The sequence below is a fragment of the Sinocyclocheilus grahami genome, unplaced genomic scaffold (assembly GCF_001515645.1).
Source record: "Sinocyclocheilus grahami isolate Dianchi unplaced genomic scaffold, SAMN03320097.WGS_v1.1 scaffold741.1, whole genome shotgun sequence".
Lineage (NCBI taxonomy): Eukaryota > Metazoa > Chordata > Actinopteri > Cypriniformes > Cyprinidae > Sinocyclocheilus > Sinocyclocheilus grahami.
Genome location: NW_015505920.1, coordinates 335,587 through 355,215, shown reverse-complemented (window position 1 = coordinate 355,215; position 19,629 = coordinate 335,587). Strand labels below are relative to the sequence as shown.

General features: G+C 37.0%; 1 protein-coding gene across 2 annotated transcripts in view; it reads right to left on the bottom strand.

The window, feature by feature from the left end:
• LOC107560759 (signal transducer and activator of transcription 5B-like) overlaps positions 1-19,629 on the bottom strand; it is a 118,671-nt gene that overhangs the window by 10,096 nt on the left and 88,946 nt on the right. For both annotated transcript variants that reach the window (XM_016245018.1, XM_016245019.1), the window contains exons 3-13: positions 19,041-19,175; positions 18,803-18,959; positions 18,389-18,478; positions 16,398-16,572; positions 15,381-15,511; positions 13,060-13,211; positions 12,576-12,731; positions 5,253-5,432; positions 2,581-2,668; positions 1,804-1,926; positions 1,345-1,437 (exon numbers count right to left, since the gene is read on the bottom strand). In XM_016245018.1, the coding sequence (XP_016100504.1) occupies positions 1,345-1,437; positions 1,804-1,926; positions 2,581-2,668; positions 5,253-5,432; positions 12,576-12,731; positions 13,060-13,211; positions 15,381-15,511; positions 16,398-16,572; positions 18,389-18,478; positions 18,803-18,959; positions 19,041-19,168 (1,473 nt within the window). In that variant the 5' untranslated portion in view covers positions 19,169-19,175. The remainder of the gene's footprint in view (positions 1-1,344; positions 1,438-1,803; positions 1,927-2,580; positions 2,669-5,252; positions 5,433-12,575; positions 12,732-13,059; positions 13,212-15,380; positions 15,512-16,397; positions 16,573-18,388; positions 18,479-18,802; positions 18,960-19,040; positions 19,176-19,629) is intronic.

Below are 19,629 nucleotides of genomic sequence, written 5' to 3'. Positions count from 1 at the left end.
ACAGGATTTAAATTTATGGATGCACCGTTCCAGAGAATAAATCTCCATTTAAGAGAATAAATGTAGAGCATGTACAGTAAAGGAACATGAGTCAGATGCCATCAGCCATTCAATCAACACCCACGCTATGAAACATGACCCCTAGCAGACACTATGGGGACTGCCGCCAGCAGGACCAGTGTCTGAAGCATGTGTGACGTCACAGGCGGGTGCACGGAAGAGAGCACCTGCTGGCCCAGAAGTATAAGAGGGTGCCTACCAAATACGTCACCAACTTTTATTTTCTTCACGAGCCATTTGTTTGTCAGTAAGTGTGAAGATGTTATAGAGAAAACCGAGGCAAGTGAGCATTTTATAAAGTGTGTGCCTCCGTGTCCGAGGTTTCTGACACAAGTGGTTGGGCTACCCCCCTTATCAGGGTTTTTCCAAGTAGGCAGCCCCCTGAGCCCCTTTTCTAGGGTTTTAAGTAAAAAACTTAAGTAGTGGTCTACTTCCCTTTACCCCTTAAGCTTAGTCAGGGGTTTTTAAGTGGGGCCTGCATACTGCTTTGGCTCATTGTAACATAGCCTTCTGAGGATAGCTGTGTTCTTGGCTTGGTTAATGGAAAATCCCTCCTGATTGGCTGGGTTCCCCATTTTGCCGAGTTATGTTAGTGCCCCGAGCCGTCAGTGGCTTCCGTTCCCCACAATGTCCGCTAGAGGACGCAGCATGAGTTCCCTAGAAGGGGAACGTCTCGGGTTACGCACATAACCATGGTTCCCCGAGAGGGAACGAGATGCTGCGTCCCATTGCCATGCCTAGGGCTTGCCTGTTTTCACATGTCCTTCAGACATTTGGTGCTGATTCAGCAGGCGCTCTCTTCCGAGCACCCGCCTGTGACATCATGAGCTACATGGGCCAATGGGATTGGAGTTGTTTCACACGTGTCCTGCTGGTGGCAGTCGCCATAGTGTCCGCTAGAGGACACAGCGTCTTGGAACCATGGTTACATGTGTAACCCGAAACGTTTTGTTTGTTTGTTGTGGGGAGTTTGAGATCCTGGTGAGTGGGTGAGAAATTACATTTCGTATGATTTGGTGTCTTGCGTGTTGTCATGTCAGGGCCTATCTTTGTGATGTTTAACATAGTTAAGTTATAGGACCTTTATTTATCACCACATGACCTGGGAATTTGTTTCCATGACTTTCATGTGATATCGCTATACAATGGCCTCATGAGCTTATTACAGGCACAACCAACCTGGTATTAAGTACTTTGGCTCAAGGGCACAGTAATGATGGTCTGATCTTTAACCATTACACCACACCATCCACCCAAAGATGCACTGATGTTTCAGGAACTCACCGGTTCAGCGAATGCATTATCCCACAAGACAGTGGCCGTGGCATTGTTGTCTTGACTTCCATGGACAATTACCACCACAGGCAAAGAGAGAGTCTGGGGAAAAAATTAATGAACCAAGTTGTAAATAATAACTATTATATATATATATATATATATATATATATATATAATTAAGTAGTATATATATACTCTTGAGCACCAGATTAACACAATGATGTCTGAAGGATCTGGACTGGAGTAATGATGCTGAAAATTCAGCTTTGCCATCACAGGAATAAATTACATTTTAAAATATATTAAAATAGAAGAGTTATTTTAAATTGTAATAATATTTCACAGTATTACTGTTTTACTGTATTTTATATATCTTTGTGGCTAACTATGATCTAATTTTGCTACATTGCTTTAAGTGGTTTCTGACAGATACTATTTACTAGGCACACAACCTCTCAAGCTCACCTTAACCTGAAATACCAGCTCATTTCCCCCAACACTGAACTGTGATTCAAACAAAATGGTAAATTTCTCCTCGGTAACAGACTCCGCCCCTCGACGGTCTGAACGCCTGATCCGCTTCAGAGACTACATGACACATGAGAAAGAAAAGAGAAAAATATATATTTACTTTATTATAAGCAGTTAAAGTCACTGTCACATAAAGCACCCCCAAAAAGTACTCAAGCTACATTTACAAATATCATTCACTGCATACAAATAAGACTGTAAAATTAGATAACAAATGATCTAACCAAGTGTTTATTATAAATAAAGTTTTAAAAAACATAAGTACTTTTTAATTTGGATAATTTTAATTATAAAATAAAATATACTGTGGAAATTAAGGCAGGATTGTGTGGATACTTTCTGGTTGACAAATACAATTACTTTGTAAAAAGAAACATTAGTGCTCAGATACTACTTGGTTTGATAATTTGTTCATAAATTGTAATCTACGTAGTCTCTATACAGCCTATTGTATCATATTTATCTAAAGGTTCACTAAGCAGTGACTACTGATTTATATGTCAGGCTAAGTGTTGCTTAAGTGTTAACTGGATTCACTGCTGATGCATAACCGAGAATAGAGCTCTGTTCTCTAAGCAGGTACAGAGTAAATTATGAATAAACTTAAATGGTGGCTGACAGTGTACTTAGAAACCCCTTCAGTCAAGTTCACACACTCATCTTACAGAGTTTTCTCTAAAGTCAGATTTTAGACGGCCACACAGCACTTACCATGTTTCTAAAGTGTGCACTGAGAGTGCCTGTGGTCTGGTGGTACTCCATCACACAGTTGTTATTCAAGATCTCACCACTGCTCTCACTGTTAGACAGACACATACATACACAGAGAATATTATTCAGTCGTACAAAAGGTGATGGGGTGTGAATCACCACTAGTTTTACAATTCGATTCGATTACGATTATGAAGTCAACGATTCGATTCAATTCAATATCACGATGCATCACGATTATACAGTATATCAAATTTATCTTGAGCATTTTTATTTAAAAAAATAAGCAGGCTACTTTTTAAAATAAATACAAATGAATAATAAATCAAAACAATTGCTAAGAACTTAACCAAATAAATATAGCTTCAAAACAGACAAGCAAATATGAAGTAATAAATTGGGAAAAAGCCAATTACAAGTGATAAACAAAAAGTACTTTCAGTATCTGAGAGTGCTTTAAGTATCCGAAAGTTTACAGACTATCATAGTTATGGGTTTTTCTTTTTTTCCTCAGCATTATTGCTGTTTGATTATTACTGGTGAGATCATAGACAGTGGCAGCTTTAATAGGCTGCATTCACACTAATGCACAGATCTATTTCGACAGATGTTTTGTCCTGTTCTGAAAACATAACTGACTGTGTTTACATCAATTTCGTATCATAAAAGTATTCGAAGATGCAAGTGCATTTAACCGCAGCTGATCAAGCTTCAGGACAAACAAACACAAAGCAAATGTGAAAGTCTGTGAGTACGTGAGTTTTGTGCATCTAATACGTACTGCATTCCAAACGGAATCAATGAAAGCACATCTGAAGTAAAACACTGAAACAACATGTTTTTTTTCCGCACTAAGCTTGCTTTTTCCAAAATGTGCCCAAATCTCGGATTTAAAAATAGTGGGTACTTTTTTTAATACTCGCGTTACAAGCGTGTATGTGAATGACCTCAGTAGGCTATAATCAATTATGGTCTATTACATCGATGGAACGATTAATTTCAACACCCCTTTGTGCATAAAAATTGTGTGTTAGTGACAGTGGCGTAACTTTGCTTTGAAAAGTGGTGGGGACACCGCGCAACTCGTTTTGCTAGGTTTTTATTTAATTACCTAATTTACTTGGGGACTGGGTTTAGAGTTGGACAAACTTAATTTTTGCTTTTCAAAAATACATCGATGTACCAGGGGCGGCGCCAGAGAATTTTGAACGCAGGTGCTGAGGGGGTGCTAGATCATTGACAGAGGGAGCTGGGCAATTCAGGGCTCCAGACTCATTATTCCCACTGCTCGCTCTTTTGCTATTAATTTTCTCAGTTGGTTGCACAAGCACGGTTTTTTTTTTTGCCCTACAACATGTTGTTAATCAATGCATGCTGATGAACTTTTATCGTAGTTTATAGTTATATGGAAACAAAAGTAGTTAACATTCAACCCGTTCTTTTTCATCAGTAGTATTATTTGTGATTTGAATATTGTGAACGGGAGTTCCTCTTTTGCTATGTTATAAGCCGGACTTCAGATGCTTTCACTTTGGATTTCACAATCTTGTCAGGTTTTACAATAAAATATAATTGTCTGTTTAGCTTACATCTATACATCTTTCACCTTTTAAGACTAAAAGAAAAAGATGGATTCATTATTTTGAATTAAAATGCACAACAACAATAAAACAGTAAGATTCAATGACAAACTAGCTTACAAAACGTTATTAACAAAAACGAATAAGATGAGGCATGGCATAGGCCTACACGCTGTATTAGGCTACATAATGACTAATAAATTACAGAACGTTTAGCAAACACTGATTAATCAAAAAAAAGAGAGAGAGAGAGCCTCCATAGCATAACGTGAGGTAAACAGCAAAGATAAGCTTTTCAAAATGAAAACAAAACAAAAAGAAAAGTAAAACTAAACTCGCTGCCAGTGACAGTGCTTGCATGTTTTGTTTTTTTCCCCCCACAAGAATACCAACATGTTCACCTTCTCTGGTTTAAGAAGCGGTCTTTTACTTTACTTAAGCGTGAAAACCATCAATATTCGCGTCGTTTTTGCTGAGCGCACCTTCTGCAATTAATAGTAAATATAACCAAAACAGGTGATTATCATTTTTATATGAATAATAAATTAAATATAAGGAAAACTCGCCCACTCTATTTTGTAATATTCTTTAATTTTGTAGTCGGTATGAAAAGGTGCATTTCTATTAAAGGGCAGGCCTACTTAGCACAAGGAAGCTCTCAATATTAAAAATAAAATGCTATAGCCTAATGACATTACGAAAAGTGTGACAGCTGCAAATCACGTCGTTACTGCACGAGTTATGCATGCGTAAGGAGTCAAATGTGGTTGTTGTTGTTTTTTATCACCCTAATTTGATTATGAAGAATGATTTGTTGATCTTGTTTTCCCTTTAATACATACCTTCCGCAATATATTTTTCAATTACTTTCAAAAAGTGGTAGGGACAATATCGACCCTGGCAAAAAGTGGTGGGGACATGTCCCACCCGTAAATTACACCTATGGTTAGTGAATGTAGGATGATGCATCAGGGGGCGCCTGATGAAACATGCTTTGTTTTAGCAGCTCCAGGCGCATTAGGCTAGTTCACAATGAGTCATCAACTACACCCAGAGGAGTTACTAAATACAATGTGTTGTGTTTCTACTCACTTTCTGGTGTTTTCGTTCTTGAGCAGGGCCTTGGCCTGCTGCTCGCTGATGATGGTGGCTTTGACCTGCGGTGGGTTCATGTGTACGTTCAGTTTGCCACCTACCAGCAAACGCACTGTCGCCGCAAATTTTGTTTGTGTTTTCAGCACCTGAGGAGGCTGCTTTTCGATGATGAAGGTACTGCAAACAAAACAAACACACACATACATGTATTTACTGTACATCCATATCCATAAAATATACTGTTTTTCAAAAAGAAAAAACATGTGCACAACCGTACTTTGGGGTCAGTTTTTTTAAAGAAATTAACACCTATATTCATCAAGGTTACATTAAATTAATCAAAAGTGACATTACCAAAAGACATCTACACAACTGTTTTCAACATTGATAATAATACGGAATGTTTCTTCAGCACTAAATCATCATATTAGAATGATTTCTGAAGGATCATGTGACACTGAAGATTAATGATCCTGAAAATTCAGCTTTGTCATTATAGGAATAAATTGCATGTAAAAACATATAAAAAAAATTAATCTACGGAGCGCCTAAAGGGACCTTTGCAAAAATAAAAAATACACAGACTATCACGTGCGCACAAGAAAAATTTTGCATGCTCACAAGAAACTATCGTGTGCTCATGAGAAAGTTTCATGTACGCACTAGAAAAGTTTTGTGTGCTATCGAGAAATTATCGTGTACGCACTAGAAAAGTTTTGCGTGCTATCCAGAAACTATCGTGTTCGCACTAGAAAAGTTTTACGTGCTATCGAGAAACTATCGTGTATGCACTAGAAAAGTTTTGCGTGCTATCGAGAAACTATCGTGTACGCACTAGTAAAGTTTTGCGTGCTATCAAGAAACTATCATGTACGCACTAGTAAAGTTTTGCATGCTATCGAGAAACTATCGTGTACGCACTAGTAAAGTTTTGCGTGCTATCGAGAAACTATCGTGTACGCACTAGTAAAGTTTTGCGTGCTATCGAGAAACTATCGTGTACGCACTAATAAAGTTTTGCGTGCTATCGAGAAACTATCGTGTATGCACTAGAAAAGTTTTGCGTGCTATCGAGAAACTATCGTGTACGGACTAGAAAAGTTTTGCGTGCTATCGAGAAACTATCGTGTACGCACTAGAAACGTTTTGCGTGCGTATTTTGCATTAGCATTATTTTACTGACAAACGTCGAGAGCGCACGATGTAGTGCGAAAGTACATTAATATGACGCCTAAGCGTGAATCTCCCCACTCACATGTGGATTTCCTTTGCTCTAGCCTAAAATAGTTTGGATGATTTGAACAAATAAATAACCTAGTCTGTCTAACTGGTTGGTCAAACCCCTCTGAGCGATTTATCTAAACAAACAAACAAAAAAAAGTATATGATTTGTTTCATGTGGCAGTTATCTGTAACTGTCATATAACTGTATTTTCACTGTTTTAGAGGAGAATGCCATTGAATGTGTAGCTAATATGAAGTGGGTTTTCATGAAAAAGCTAACTAAAATCAGAACTGAAAACTAACTCAGGATGAAAAAAAACTCCCAATAAATGTTCAAACAGTGATTCTATCACAGCATTTATTGTGTTATATCTTGTGTATCATTTACATTTTGCACTTGATGTTGATTTGATAGGAAACATTATAATTGTTACTTATTAATAGCATCATTGTACAAATTGAGAATTCATTGCACTGATTTTAAATTCAGTTGAGATATCTGACATAATATGACATGACATTGATCTTTGATATGCAGTGTGTCTTAACAGTCATAAGCTATATAATATGTTCAGGGCTAGCAAAATCGCTAGCCCAACGTCCCGGGGCTATTGTGTTATCCAGTCGGGCTACCAAAATGTATCACTGCCCTGCCCGATGGGCTATCTTGAATAGTGATATAAAATCCCTACCATAATTCACGTTGTTCACTCGCTTGTAGGCATCATAGTTTATCATTTACACGTGTGTCTAAGTCGTACCAATTTAAACATTCAAGCGTTTTAAACCATTCATGCACATGAAGAATTCAGTTCGGTGTTCGCGCCTCGCACACACACGCTCAAAGCGCACACATACAGAGCGGCGTTTCAGGCAGAGCATTGATTCCTCTTTCGCTTGAATGGACACATACACACAAAATTATCTCAAAATAACTATCTCGGCAAGTATTTTCATGTCTTAAATGAACGTAAACAATGGAGAAAGAAATCGCACGTGCATCAATATATTGGATCCGTGCATTCGGTCTTAAAGGGTCAGCAGCCTATAAATACCTGCTGTTTAAGTGCCACCTGCTGTCAGAGAGTGACATTTGCATCTCATTCAGCCCGTCTGCTGTTTTTGTTTCGTTCAGATTTTTTATGTAGTATCACAAAGCTAAAGTCAGACCATTTTGTTTTTGTTTCAAATTTAAAAATTTTACAATCTAAATAACATGTATGCAGCATCTTTGTTTAGATCGTGATTAAAATACACAGGCAAAACCTTAGTTTACTTGCACGAAAACATTTATTTTATTTGTATTATTTATTTATTTGATTTAGGATTTGTTTTCAAATTTAAAGTTAGTATATTGTTTGACATTTTCAATTTTACAAAGTAATGTGCAGCCTTTTGGTCTGAGAAATAACAAATGGACAACTTTTTTTAAAAATCTGTCTTAAATCTCATTTTGTTAAAAAAATTAATTGTCTTGTGAAATCAGTATCGTAAATCATATCACAGAGTGAATAGTTGCATCCCTATATGCTACTAGTTTTTGCTGTGGTATTGAAGTAGTAAATTGTTCTTTAAATAATAAGTGTTACTTAAATAATAAAGAACCATATTTTTTTTGCTCATCTGAAAAAATTATCCGATCTGTGACTCAAAATGTGATATGATAATGTAATATAATCCGAACCATGAGATTTGTGATCCATTGCACCTCTACTCTCTTGACTTGTTATTTGAAGAAAAAATACAATATCTTTTATTCGGGCTAGTTAAATTCATTTTTGGGCTACCAAAATCTGAAGAATGCCTGCCCGAAGGGCTACCAGGGAATTTGAAATTTTGCGAGCCCTGATGTTGTTTTTAGATAAATTGCTCAGAGGGGTTTGACCAACCAGTTAGACAGACTAGGTTGTTTGTTCAAATCATCCAAGCACCCCAATCCCAGCCATTTCTAATATAATTTTGATTAATATTACTAAATATTATTAAATTGTAACAAAATTGCAGATCCATATTTGATTGTCAAAAGAATTCCAGGTGCAGTTCCCTCTCAGCCAATTAGATTTCACGTAGAATTTCAATCGGTCAGTCGTGGAAGTTTGATTGGTTGATCATTTTTGACAACATTTAGTGCAGGTGCGAAAATAATTAATTTCTAGCGCAAGAGCACAGAGAGATTTGCAAGTGCAAAGGACACCGTTTGAGTGCACACACGGGCACACTTTGAGTGAGAGGAGAGATTCGCGATTGCAACAGACACGTTTTAAATGCGTGCACACTTTTTGGGTGAGAGCAGCGCATATCTGAGTGTGCGCATCTGATTTTGTGTGAGAGCAAAGGAAATTCGCGTGCGAGCGGAGAGATTCGCACTCAAACACAATATTAATGTACTTTCGAGCTACGGCTACAACAGTGCGCTCTCGACATTTGTCAGTAAAATAACGCCATACTACATTTTCCATCCCTGCGTCTCAATGTTCATACTATCCATCCTAAATAGTATGTGAGATTAGAATAAGTGTGTCCCAAAGCATAATATGTTAAAAAGAGTATGCCCCGTGTGCTCTACTATTTCAGGTCGATTTTTGAAGTGTGGATCCGTGCGCACTCTAATGGCTAAATAAAACGCGTTAAAAAACTACAAACATGGTGGATGTGCACGACTGGCGGTTAGGTAGAGAGGCTTAGAAAAAGGGGTTTGAGTTACTAATATTCAACATTTAACCTGGTAAAAATATTTATTTAATGTTATCGGTGTTATATTTCATCTGCAACAGCAATGTAAACTTTTATAAACATCCTTCTGGTCGTTAACCTTTAAATGCATCATTATGCAGAAAATATGAGCAGAGTTCTCGGCATGAAAGACCTGCGGCTAGCAGATCAATGTGCTACTTCTTTTCTCTCAGATACGGTAGGAAGTTAAATGAAATGCAATGTGGAGGATGTTAACTGAGACAAGATGATTGACAGGCCAGTTTACAGTGACAGGGTGCGTGTATCTATGCGACAGAGCATCCGTTAAAGTTGCAGTTGAGTGACGTGATAGTATGTCCCAAAGCTTGCCTACTCTTCTACTACACACTCAAAAGTGTGTACTTTTTCTTCACCAAAAGAGTACATACTTTAAGGGCATAGTATATGTAGGCACATTGAGACGCAGCACATGCTTTTGTTTTCTTTGTTGTAAGTCGGCAGTGAGTGACGCAACCGGAAACTGTAGCGCGTGAGCTCGCAAAAGTTTCTCAGGAGCACGTGATAGTCTGTGTATTTTTATTTTTGCAAAGGTCCCTTTAGGGGCTTCGTAGGAAACAGTTATTTTTAAATTGTAATAATATTTCACAATATTAATGTTTTTACTGTATCTTTAATCAAAAAAATTCTAAGTAATGCCACCCACATGACCACTTTTCCTACTTTCCATTCTACTTGGAAAGTCAAAATTTACATTTGGAAAAGGGCAATAGAACGTTACTTGAAAACTTGCGCAAAAACCCAAAATATGCAGGTGTAAGATGAATGTTATAGAACCCTTTTAAAAAATAAAATACATAATAGTTCATAAATAAATTATTTAATATGGGAACTACAAATAAGTAAATACAAATAAATGGTTAATTAAATAGATAAAATGATATATATTTAAAAATAAACATTTATTTATGTATTAATTTCCTAAAAGTTAAGAGTTTTAATTTAGAGGTAAGGTTAAGATTAGTCAGTAGTCAAGCAATATTGGAGCATGTGCACTATTCACCAGGCCACATCTCTGACAAATTTGTAGTAATTCAAATTAGATTAATTTTGATATGTGGCTATGGTATGTATGTTATATAGTTACACAGCCAGTGTGACACTTCAGACACTGATGTTAAAAGCACAGTTCCCATTAGGCTCAGTGTTTCAGTGACTGCACACACACACAAATGAACCACCACATTCATCCCCTGTGGTAGGTGTGAATGCTGATAGATTGAGATATTATGAAAAAGAGAGTGAAGGAGAGCAGAAGTTTGTAGACATCCCCCTGTGTGCCACCAAAGTGATCTCTCTGACAAATGGCCTCTGTTGATTTCTCACAGATATGAGCACATGCCGGGTGAATAATACATGAACACTTAATCATCTGGTACTGAGACATTCATCTTTTCATTTCATAAAATGTGAGAATGAAAAATGTGAAGGGATAGTTCACCCAGAAATGACAACTGCGTCATCATATACTCACCATCCTGCCATTGCAAACCCTTATTATGACCTTTTCTGTTCCTTCCAGAGCAGAAAAGGATTTCAAGCTTCTAAAAGGATGTAGGAGCACAATAAAAGTATCATAAAGTGATACATATGACTTGCACACTATATTTCAAGTATTTTATAGTATGTATTTTTTAAAGAAATTAATACTTTTATTTATGAAGGATGGATTCAATTGATCAAAAGTGACAGTTAAGACATTTAAAAAAGATTTATATTTCAAATAAATGCTGTTCTTTTGAACTTTCTATTCATCAAAGAATCCTGAAATCATGCATTATGTTTTCCACAAAAAATAATAAGCAGCACAACTGTTTTCAACATTGATAATAATAGGAAATGTTTCTTGAGCACCAAATCAGCACATTAGAATGATTTCTGAAGGATCATGTGACACTGAAGACTGCAGTAAGGATGCTAAAAATTCAGCTTTGCTATCATGGAAATAAATTACATTTTAAAATATATTAAAATAGAAAATAGTTATTTTAAAATGTAACACTATTTCACAATATTGCAGTTTTTACTGTATTTTTGAGCAAATAAATGAAGCTTTGGTGAGCATAAGACTTTCAAAAACAGCTGCCCTACACTCTCAGAAAAAAAGGTACAAAAGTTGTCACTGGGGTGGTACCTTTTCAAAAGGCACACCTTTGTACCTAAAGAGTCCATATTGGTACCTTAAAGGTACATATTAGTACCTAAAAGGTACCACACCAGTGACAGCTTTTGTACCTTTTTTTCTGAGAGCGTATGTGCATTCATGATTGTTTACAAGAGATGTAAAAATCTCCATTTTATGTATGAATTATGTGTTTTGAGTCAGATTTTTTTAATGAATGAGTTGATCCAAATCACTTAATGATGCATCTATGAAGTAGGGCAGATAATTTATGTGCATAATAACTTATATTTCTCTCTGTTACACACAAAGCACTGTATGGCTTCAGAAAACTTTTTCACATTTATGGTGCTTTTGCATCCTTTTTGAAGCTTGAAAGTCCATTAATTGTAATTTGATGGGAAAAGTGATCAACACATTCTTGTATTATATGTAAGAAATGCCACGAGTGTGAGTATTTCTTGGAACTATCCCTTTAATAATTTTTTTCTAGATTATTTACTAATTACCCCTTCCATTTTTTCCAAAATGTAAAACCTCCTTAAACCCACTTAGACTTGTAGGTTCAATACTGAGTGAAAAAATACACACACATAAAGAACACAAAGGAAGGTAATGTACGTCTTGACATGATCCGTTCAAACACACTGTGAAGTCACCATTGAAATTGTAGCAATACCGAGAAAGAGATATGTGACCCTGGTCAATTTTTCGAAATTGAGATTTACACATAACCTGAATAAGCTGAATAAATAAGCTTTCCATTGATATATGGCTTGTTAGGATAGGACAATATTTGGCCGAGATACAACTATTTGAAAATCTGGAATCTGAGGGTGCAAAAAAATTCTAAATATTGAGAAAATCGCCTTTAAAGTTGTCCAAATGAAGTTCTTAGCAATGCATAATATTACAATTAAAAAATTAAGCTTTAATATATTTACAGCAAGAAATTTACAAAATATCTTCATGGAACATGATCTTTACTTAATATCCTAATGATTTTTGGCATAAAAGAAAAATCAATAATTTTCACCCATACAATGTTTTTTTGGCTATTGCTACAAATATACCCCAGCGACTTAAGACTGGTTTTGTGATCCAGGGTCACATATAGTAAAAATGCATGATGTTGATTACAGGGAGGATATTGGTTGTGTTACTGTACTTTGCAATCACTTAACCTCACTGCTATTCTCTCTCTCCCCCACACAAACACACACCTGGTGACTAAAGTCGAGATGATGTCCGTGATGGTGCTGTTGAGTTCGGTCAGCAGCTCTTCGATGGGGCCAGGAATGGGCAGCTGCTGTCTCAGATGCTCCGCCCTCCGGATCTGCTGACGATTCTGCCAAATGGTTTCCGCTAGCTTCTCACACCTGTGCACAAACACACGCAGAAATGCCAACCCGAAGCATAAACTACAGAGCTGCTCTCTACATATGTTGTGTATGTGTAATGTAAACGCACCACAACATGCGCATGCCTCTGATTATTTGCATAACTTAGTGTCTTAATGTGTGTATTGCTTTATTTAACTATGCACTGGGACAAATTTGCCCCAGAATATAGCTAAATATAAGAAAACCTCCCTATATGAAAATAAACGGTTTGGCTTAATCTGTAGTATTTATAATTAGCTTTAGCTTTAAAAACAACAGATGTCTATGGTATGTCCTCAGTTAGGCTAAGTATACGTGTGCGCACCATGACTGTAGTATGTCCAGTCCTCCCTCAGGCGGCCCGCCGTTGCCAGCCAGTTGTTGACGTCTCTTCCACTGAATCAGCTCGTCATCAAGAATCACCGTCTGCTGTTTCCGTAGCAATGCCAGTGTCTTCTGGTGTTTCTCTGCCAAGCCCTGAGCACACATACACAAGCTCATGTAACACCACATGAACAGACGTGAACATATGTGCTGTACTCGTGTAAATAACAATGGCCCTCGGGCTTAGTGCTGTACTTGAAAACAAATGGGCAACATCAAGTGGAAGTGTTGCTTCCATTTTAAAGGAGACAAGTAATGGAAAATAATGCAGAATCTTTTGAAATGAAAGTGTTCCTCATTTTACCTGAAACAAGGTTAGCTAATCAAAACTGAGGTCATTTACATATAGATATCTTAATGTTGCGATTAAACGGATGTAGCAACAGACAGTTTTCTGTATTGTGCATTTTTATATTGTGATAGATCCAAGTGAAATAGATTATTGATGGTTTTATTCATTGGTTGTTGATTAGATGGAGATGGATCTGAATGTGAGTTTGCAGAGAGGGGCGGGTTTTAAGTGGGCTAAATGACTGGAGAAGTCATTTTACCGGAAGATCAAGTTATAACATTTTGATTCAAAGTTATGAGGTCAAGACAAATGAAACATATGCAGGGATGAATCGTTCACAATAAGATTATCAAAGTGAATTTTCATGCTGACTCTAAATGTTAGTTGGTTATCCAATCAATAGGTAAATTACATATAGATGGCCTTAATTTACAGTAGCAAAAACAGTTTAAATGGCCAGAAAAAGTAAAAAAAGGGGGGGGGGGGTAATGTGTAACTCAATTTTTAAGGGAGAAAAATACGCTATAGTTCAAACGTTTTGGGTTGGCAAGAGTTTTTATAATGTTTTTGAAAGAAGAGTCTTATGGCTGCATTAATTTATAAAGAAAGAAAGAAAGAAGGTGTTACAGAGGAGGCTCCCGTACCGCCTCCTCCGCACCGCCAGAGGGAACTGTTCCCGGAATATTAGCGATCTCCCATTCGGACTCCATTTCCCATCATCCCTCATACCTGGGACTGATTACACAACCACACCTGCATCTCATTTGCTCACTCACTCACACACACACACACACACACACACATACACATATAAGCCACACCATTACACAGACTCTTTGCGAAGTCTTGGTTTGCCCTGGCTGCCATTTCCGAGCGTTATACCTGTGTTTGTTTTCTGTGCATCTGATCTTGGACTGTTTCCTGATTCTCTGATTGTTATCTGCCTGCCCCAACTTTGATTGTTTCACCTGTACTCTGTTTGCTAGCCGCCTGCCCCGATCTCTCGCCTGGTTCACGAGTCTGTCTCTGCCTTGTCTCTGCTGTTCTGCCTTGCCGGTATTTGACCCTGTATTGTCTGACTAATCTTAATAAAACTGCAAATGTATCCAAGCCCTTCTGACGTGTCGCGAAAGAAAGAAAGAAAGAAAGAAAGAAAGAAAGAGTAATGTTATGAAATATTATTACAATTTAAATTAAGTGTTTTCTATTTGATCAAATGTAATGTTTTCTGTGCATCTGATCTTGGACTGTTTCCTGATTCTCTGATTGTTATCTGCCTGCCCCAACTTTGATTGTTTCACCTGTACTCTGTTTGCTAGCCGCCTGCCCCGATCTCTCGCCTGGTTCACGAGTCTGTCTCTGCCTTGTCTCTGCTGTTCTGCCTTGCCGGTATTTGACCCTGTATTGTCTGACTAATCTTAATAAAACTGCAAATGTATCCAAGCCCTTCTGACGTGTCGCGAAAGAAAGAAAGAAAGAAAGAAAGAAAGAGTAATGTTATGAAATATTATTACAATTTGAATTAAGTGTTTTCTATTTGAATATATTTTCAAATGTAATTTATTCCTGTGATGGCAAAGCAAATGACAGCAGCCATGACTACAGTCTTCAGTATCACGATCCTTCAGAAATCATTCTAATATGCTGATTTGGTGCTCAAGAAGCATTTCTTATTATTATCAATCTTGAAAACAGTTGTGCTGCTTAATATTTTGAAACCGTAAAAAGCATCTATTTGAAATAATAATCATTTGCAACATTATGAATGTCTTTACTGTAACTTTTGATTAATTAAATGTATCCTGGCTGATTAAAAGTATTCACTTATTAAAAAAAAAAACATATTAACCCACAAATTTTTGAGCAATGTTTACGATATGCCCCTGTAAAGCATGTGTTACTAATGTTACAGTCTGAGTGTTGTATTATGCTAACGCTATGCACACTATTCACTCGGAGCATCTGTGTACCAGTCTGTATTTCTGCAGGGTGTTGGCCTCTCGGGTCAGCCAGGACTCTACTGTGGCTCTCTTGCTGAGCAGGCTGGGCTCTCGTAGCTGTCGGTCTGCTGGAGGCAGTGTGGCCAGACTTGATAACTGTGCTGCACACAACAGAAAGGAGAATTTAGTCCACAAAGTTGAGCTTTGCTGACAAAATAAATAAAAAAATGACTCCCATAATTTTATGTGTAGAGGAGCAATCTGGGTATGAAAAAGTGTGACAAGTGCAGTTTTCTTTCCTGTGCTTTTCATTGTATGCATGCTTTTCCTGTATTTTCATTTATTTTTTATTGCAATTATCTTTACGAATAATGTTTATTTATAAATTATTACACCAAGAGATCTAAATTCAGACTTAAAGGCATAGTTCACCGAAAAATTAAAATTCTGTCATCATTTACTAATCCTCAAGTTGTTCCAAACCTGTGTGAATTTCTTTCTTCTGTTGAGCACAAAAGAAGATCTCTTGAATGTGGGTAACCAAACCATTGCTGGTCGCCACTGACTTCCATAGTATAAAAAAAAAATATTTACAGGGGAATTCAATGGGGACCAGCAATGGTTTGGTTACCCACATTCTTCAAAATATCTACTTCTATGTTCAGCAGAAGTACATACAGGTTTGGAACAACTTGAGGATGTGTAAATGATGGCAGAATTAAAAAAATTTGGTGAACTATCCCCTTAAAACTGGTTTGATTTGTTATTCAGTGGCATTCTCAGAAATTATGGGAGCCTAGAGGCTGTTTTAATGATGACATTTTTGCTGTATGTATTGAATGATAAAATAGTCTGTGTATTTGACTGCATGTCTGCTGGTTGTGTGTGTGTGTTTGTGTGTGGCATTCCAAAGCATTACCGCTACCAACACCAAAGTTCGATTCCCAGGGAATACATGAACTGATGAAATGTGAATCTTGAATGCAAGGTCGGTTTGGAAAAAAGCATCTGTCAAATGTATAAATGTAAATGAGTGTGGCTTTATACCCTGTATTCTGAGGCTCTCCTGGTACTGTATAATGAAGTACTCCTGGTTGTGCTGTAGTTTTCTGAGGTCATTCTCTGTGTCCTGAGTCAATACTCTGAGCTCCTCGAATCCCTGGTTTATCTGATGGTACTTCTGCGACATGCTGTCCATCAGGCTGCCCACCGGTGAGCTCGACTGCCAATCACAGACACACACGAGTGACAGCCAAGTTGTTCAACATTAGGTTTCACTAAAATTACGATCAGACTATTTCAGAAAAATGCAAGGAAACATGAAAACTTTTTAGTTTTGATAAACTAGCAAGATGAGGAAGGGTTGGGGTTTGTAGATACTTTCAAAACAACCTGACAAACAGTTATACTACTAAAATCCCACAAACCAAAGCTTCAATATGTATAGTAGGACCCTGTCCTGTTGTGAATCAATAATCAACCCAGATAAGGTTATTCGTCTATGCCCACGTAAGACTGGATGCACATGTACGTGTGTTTAAACAACTATATATTGTTTGTGTAGTGCATACATGGGATGTGAACATAAATATTATGTCTTTAACTACAGGTGTGACTGAGATGAGTGGCCGTTTTAATGTGTATGTAAGCTTCTAGATTTACTGATATTGTCTTTTATGACTGTCATGGTTGTCAATGGAGTTGATAAAACCTGAAATTTCCTCTTTTACTCTCATAAAACTGAGCAGGTATCATGAATTTGTGTGTAGGGGTAAATATGTATCTTCCTCTATGCATGCACAAAGCAAACACACAAACTTTATTTCTGAAGATTGTGAAAGTCAGTCATGTATAGTAGCCCTGTTTATTACCCATGATGGTTTTTTAAAGATGACCGAACTCACTGAACTTATGTGTACAAAGACCATCATTTAAACCAAGAAGACAAGATAGTCATCTCTTTTTTTAAATGAGTACAAATTACTTACAACTTTTTACAACAGTTATTACAACTTTTTAATGGCTTGTTCAAAGTGTTAATAAATCACTTGAATACAGAGAGAACTAAATTATGAGGTCTGGGAAATGTTCCCAAGCATTTTGACCAATTAAATTTTGTGGAGGTAAAAAAAATGTATGAGATGATTATATAGATATCTCGGGGTAGTTTTTAATTTCAATGTCAGGTAATAATTCTTGGAATTAACAGATGTATTACTATTTCACTTATTAGTATAACAAAAAAAGCAACATACAGACTACAGTTCAAAAGTGTGGGGTCAGTAAGATTTTTATTGTAAGATATTAATTATTTTATTCAACAAGGATGCATTAAATTAACCAAAAGTCACAGTAATTTTTTTACATTATTACAAAAAAAAAATCAGTTTCAAATAAATACTTTTGAACTTTCTATTCATTAACGAATCCTAAAAAAATGTATGGTTTCCACAAAAATATTTTATATTTTGATAATAGTAAAAAATGTTTCTTGAGCATTAAATCAGTATATTAGTATGATTTCTAAAGGATCATGTGACAACTGAAGACTGGAGTAATGATGCTGAAAATTCAGCTTTGACATCACAGGAATAAATGACATTTTAAAATTAATTAAAATAGAATGCAGTTATTTTTAAATTGTATTACTTTTCACAATATTACTGTTTTTACTGTATTTTTGATCAAATAAATGCAGGCTTGATGAGCATAAGAGACTTCTTTCAAAAACATTACAAAATCTTGCTGACCCCATGTTTTTGAACGGTTGTATGTGTGTATACTCTATGTGTATATAAATTATTCATTTGACTTTTAAAGTGCTAAAATTCATAACTTCCCTTATATGTCCAGGTTTTACATGATTGTGAGAACCCTGTATATGGCTCATTTGAAAAGCAATTTTTAACTAGAATTGTACTTCATTACAAAAAAAGGAAGATGAGATTAAATTCATTCAAAATCAACTGGTATTTCACATAAACTGCCCTAATGAACCGACAGTCTGAAATAGATCTGCTTACTCTGTGTCTACTCACATTAGTCGCCTCTCTGACGAGTCTTTGCTCTGTATACAGGATGTGTTTGATGCATCTCACCAGCTCCAGGGGACAGCGGTCATACGTGCTCTGAAAACACACACACAATCAGAATAACTATCTACTCCATCTACTCTGCCATGTTTTACTTCAACACACTCAAGCACACCCCACAACACTAATGACAGTAAAAACTGAGGCTGCACTTTCCTGACTGACCTGTTCTTAGTAACAGCTTTACTGTCATGCACTGACATACTATATGTCAAAAACGGTCTCATTTAGTTTTATCTATATTCTCTCATTTTATTTCTCCTTAGATATTATAAGAGAATCTATGTGTATATTTATGCATCTCTTTTTTTAAACTAAATATTTCCTGAACTGTATGCATAGAAAACGAACAAGGAGAACCTTTAGCTGTGAAGCATAATGTCCTAATTTGATCTTGAGTAAGAAGCCGTCCTCTCCCACTTGATGCTCTGCTTTCTTCTGTAGTTCCTGGATCAGGCTCTCCAATAAACGCTTGGCTTTCATCTCCTCCTGAGGGTTCTCTAAATCTATCGCATCCCTGAAAGAGGACACAAGGACACACTTAATAACACCGACATATTAAAAAAATGACAAACTGACAGTTGCACTCTTCACATACCAGAGTTGTCCCTCTATCCACTGGGACAGGTAGTGTCGCACCTCTATGGGGAAGTGTTGCCCGTAGAGAGACTGCATCTGGTGTAGAGCATCTCCCTGCAGCTGCTGGGCCTGGATCCACACTGCCATGTTCACTCTGAAAGAGACAACAAGAGAGAGGGAAGTCGGTACAGCACAAGAGACAAATGACAGCTGCGTATTACAAACTCTTGGTGCATAAAGAAGATCTGTAAATTTGCAAAGACTAAAGTCTCAAATCCAAGGAGATATTCTTTATAAAAGTTAAGAATCAGCCACGCCCTCCTAAAACGGCTCGTTCTAACACGCATCACTATGTGGGAAGATTTGCATAATGCCACCCAAATGTTCACGCAAAGAAAGAAGGCGTAACTTTTATTCTCGCTGAAGTATTGTGCCACCATGTTGTGAATGCGCTGTGTGTTTCGTTGTGAAAGCGAAACTACTTTGTTTGGCCTTCCAAAAGAGGACGATATCTGCTTCGTCATGCCTGGAGCTGATTCGTACTGGTCGCTAATGAAATACATCAACTTTGCTCTGTGGATCGCCGGATCGGCTTTCACCATGGACGA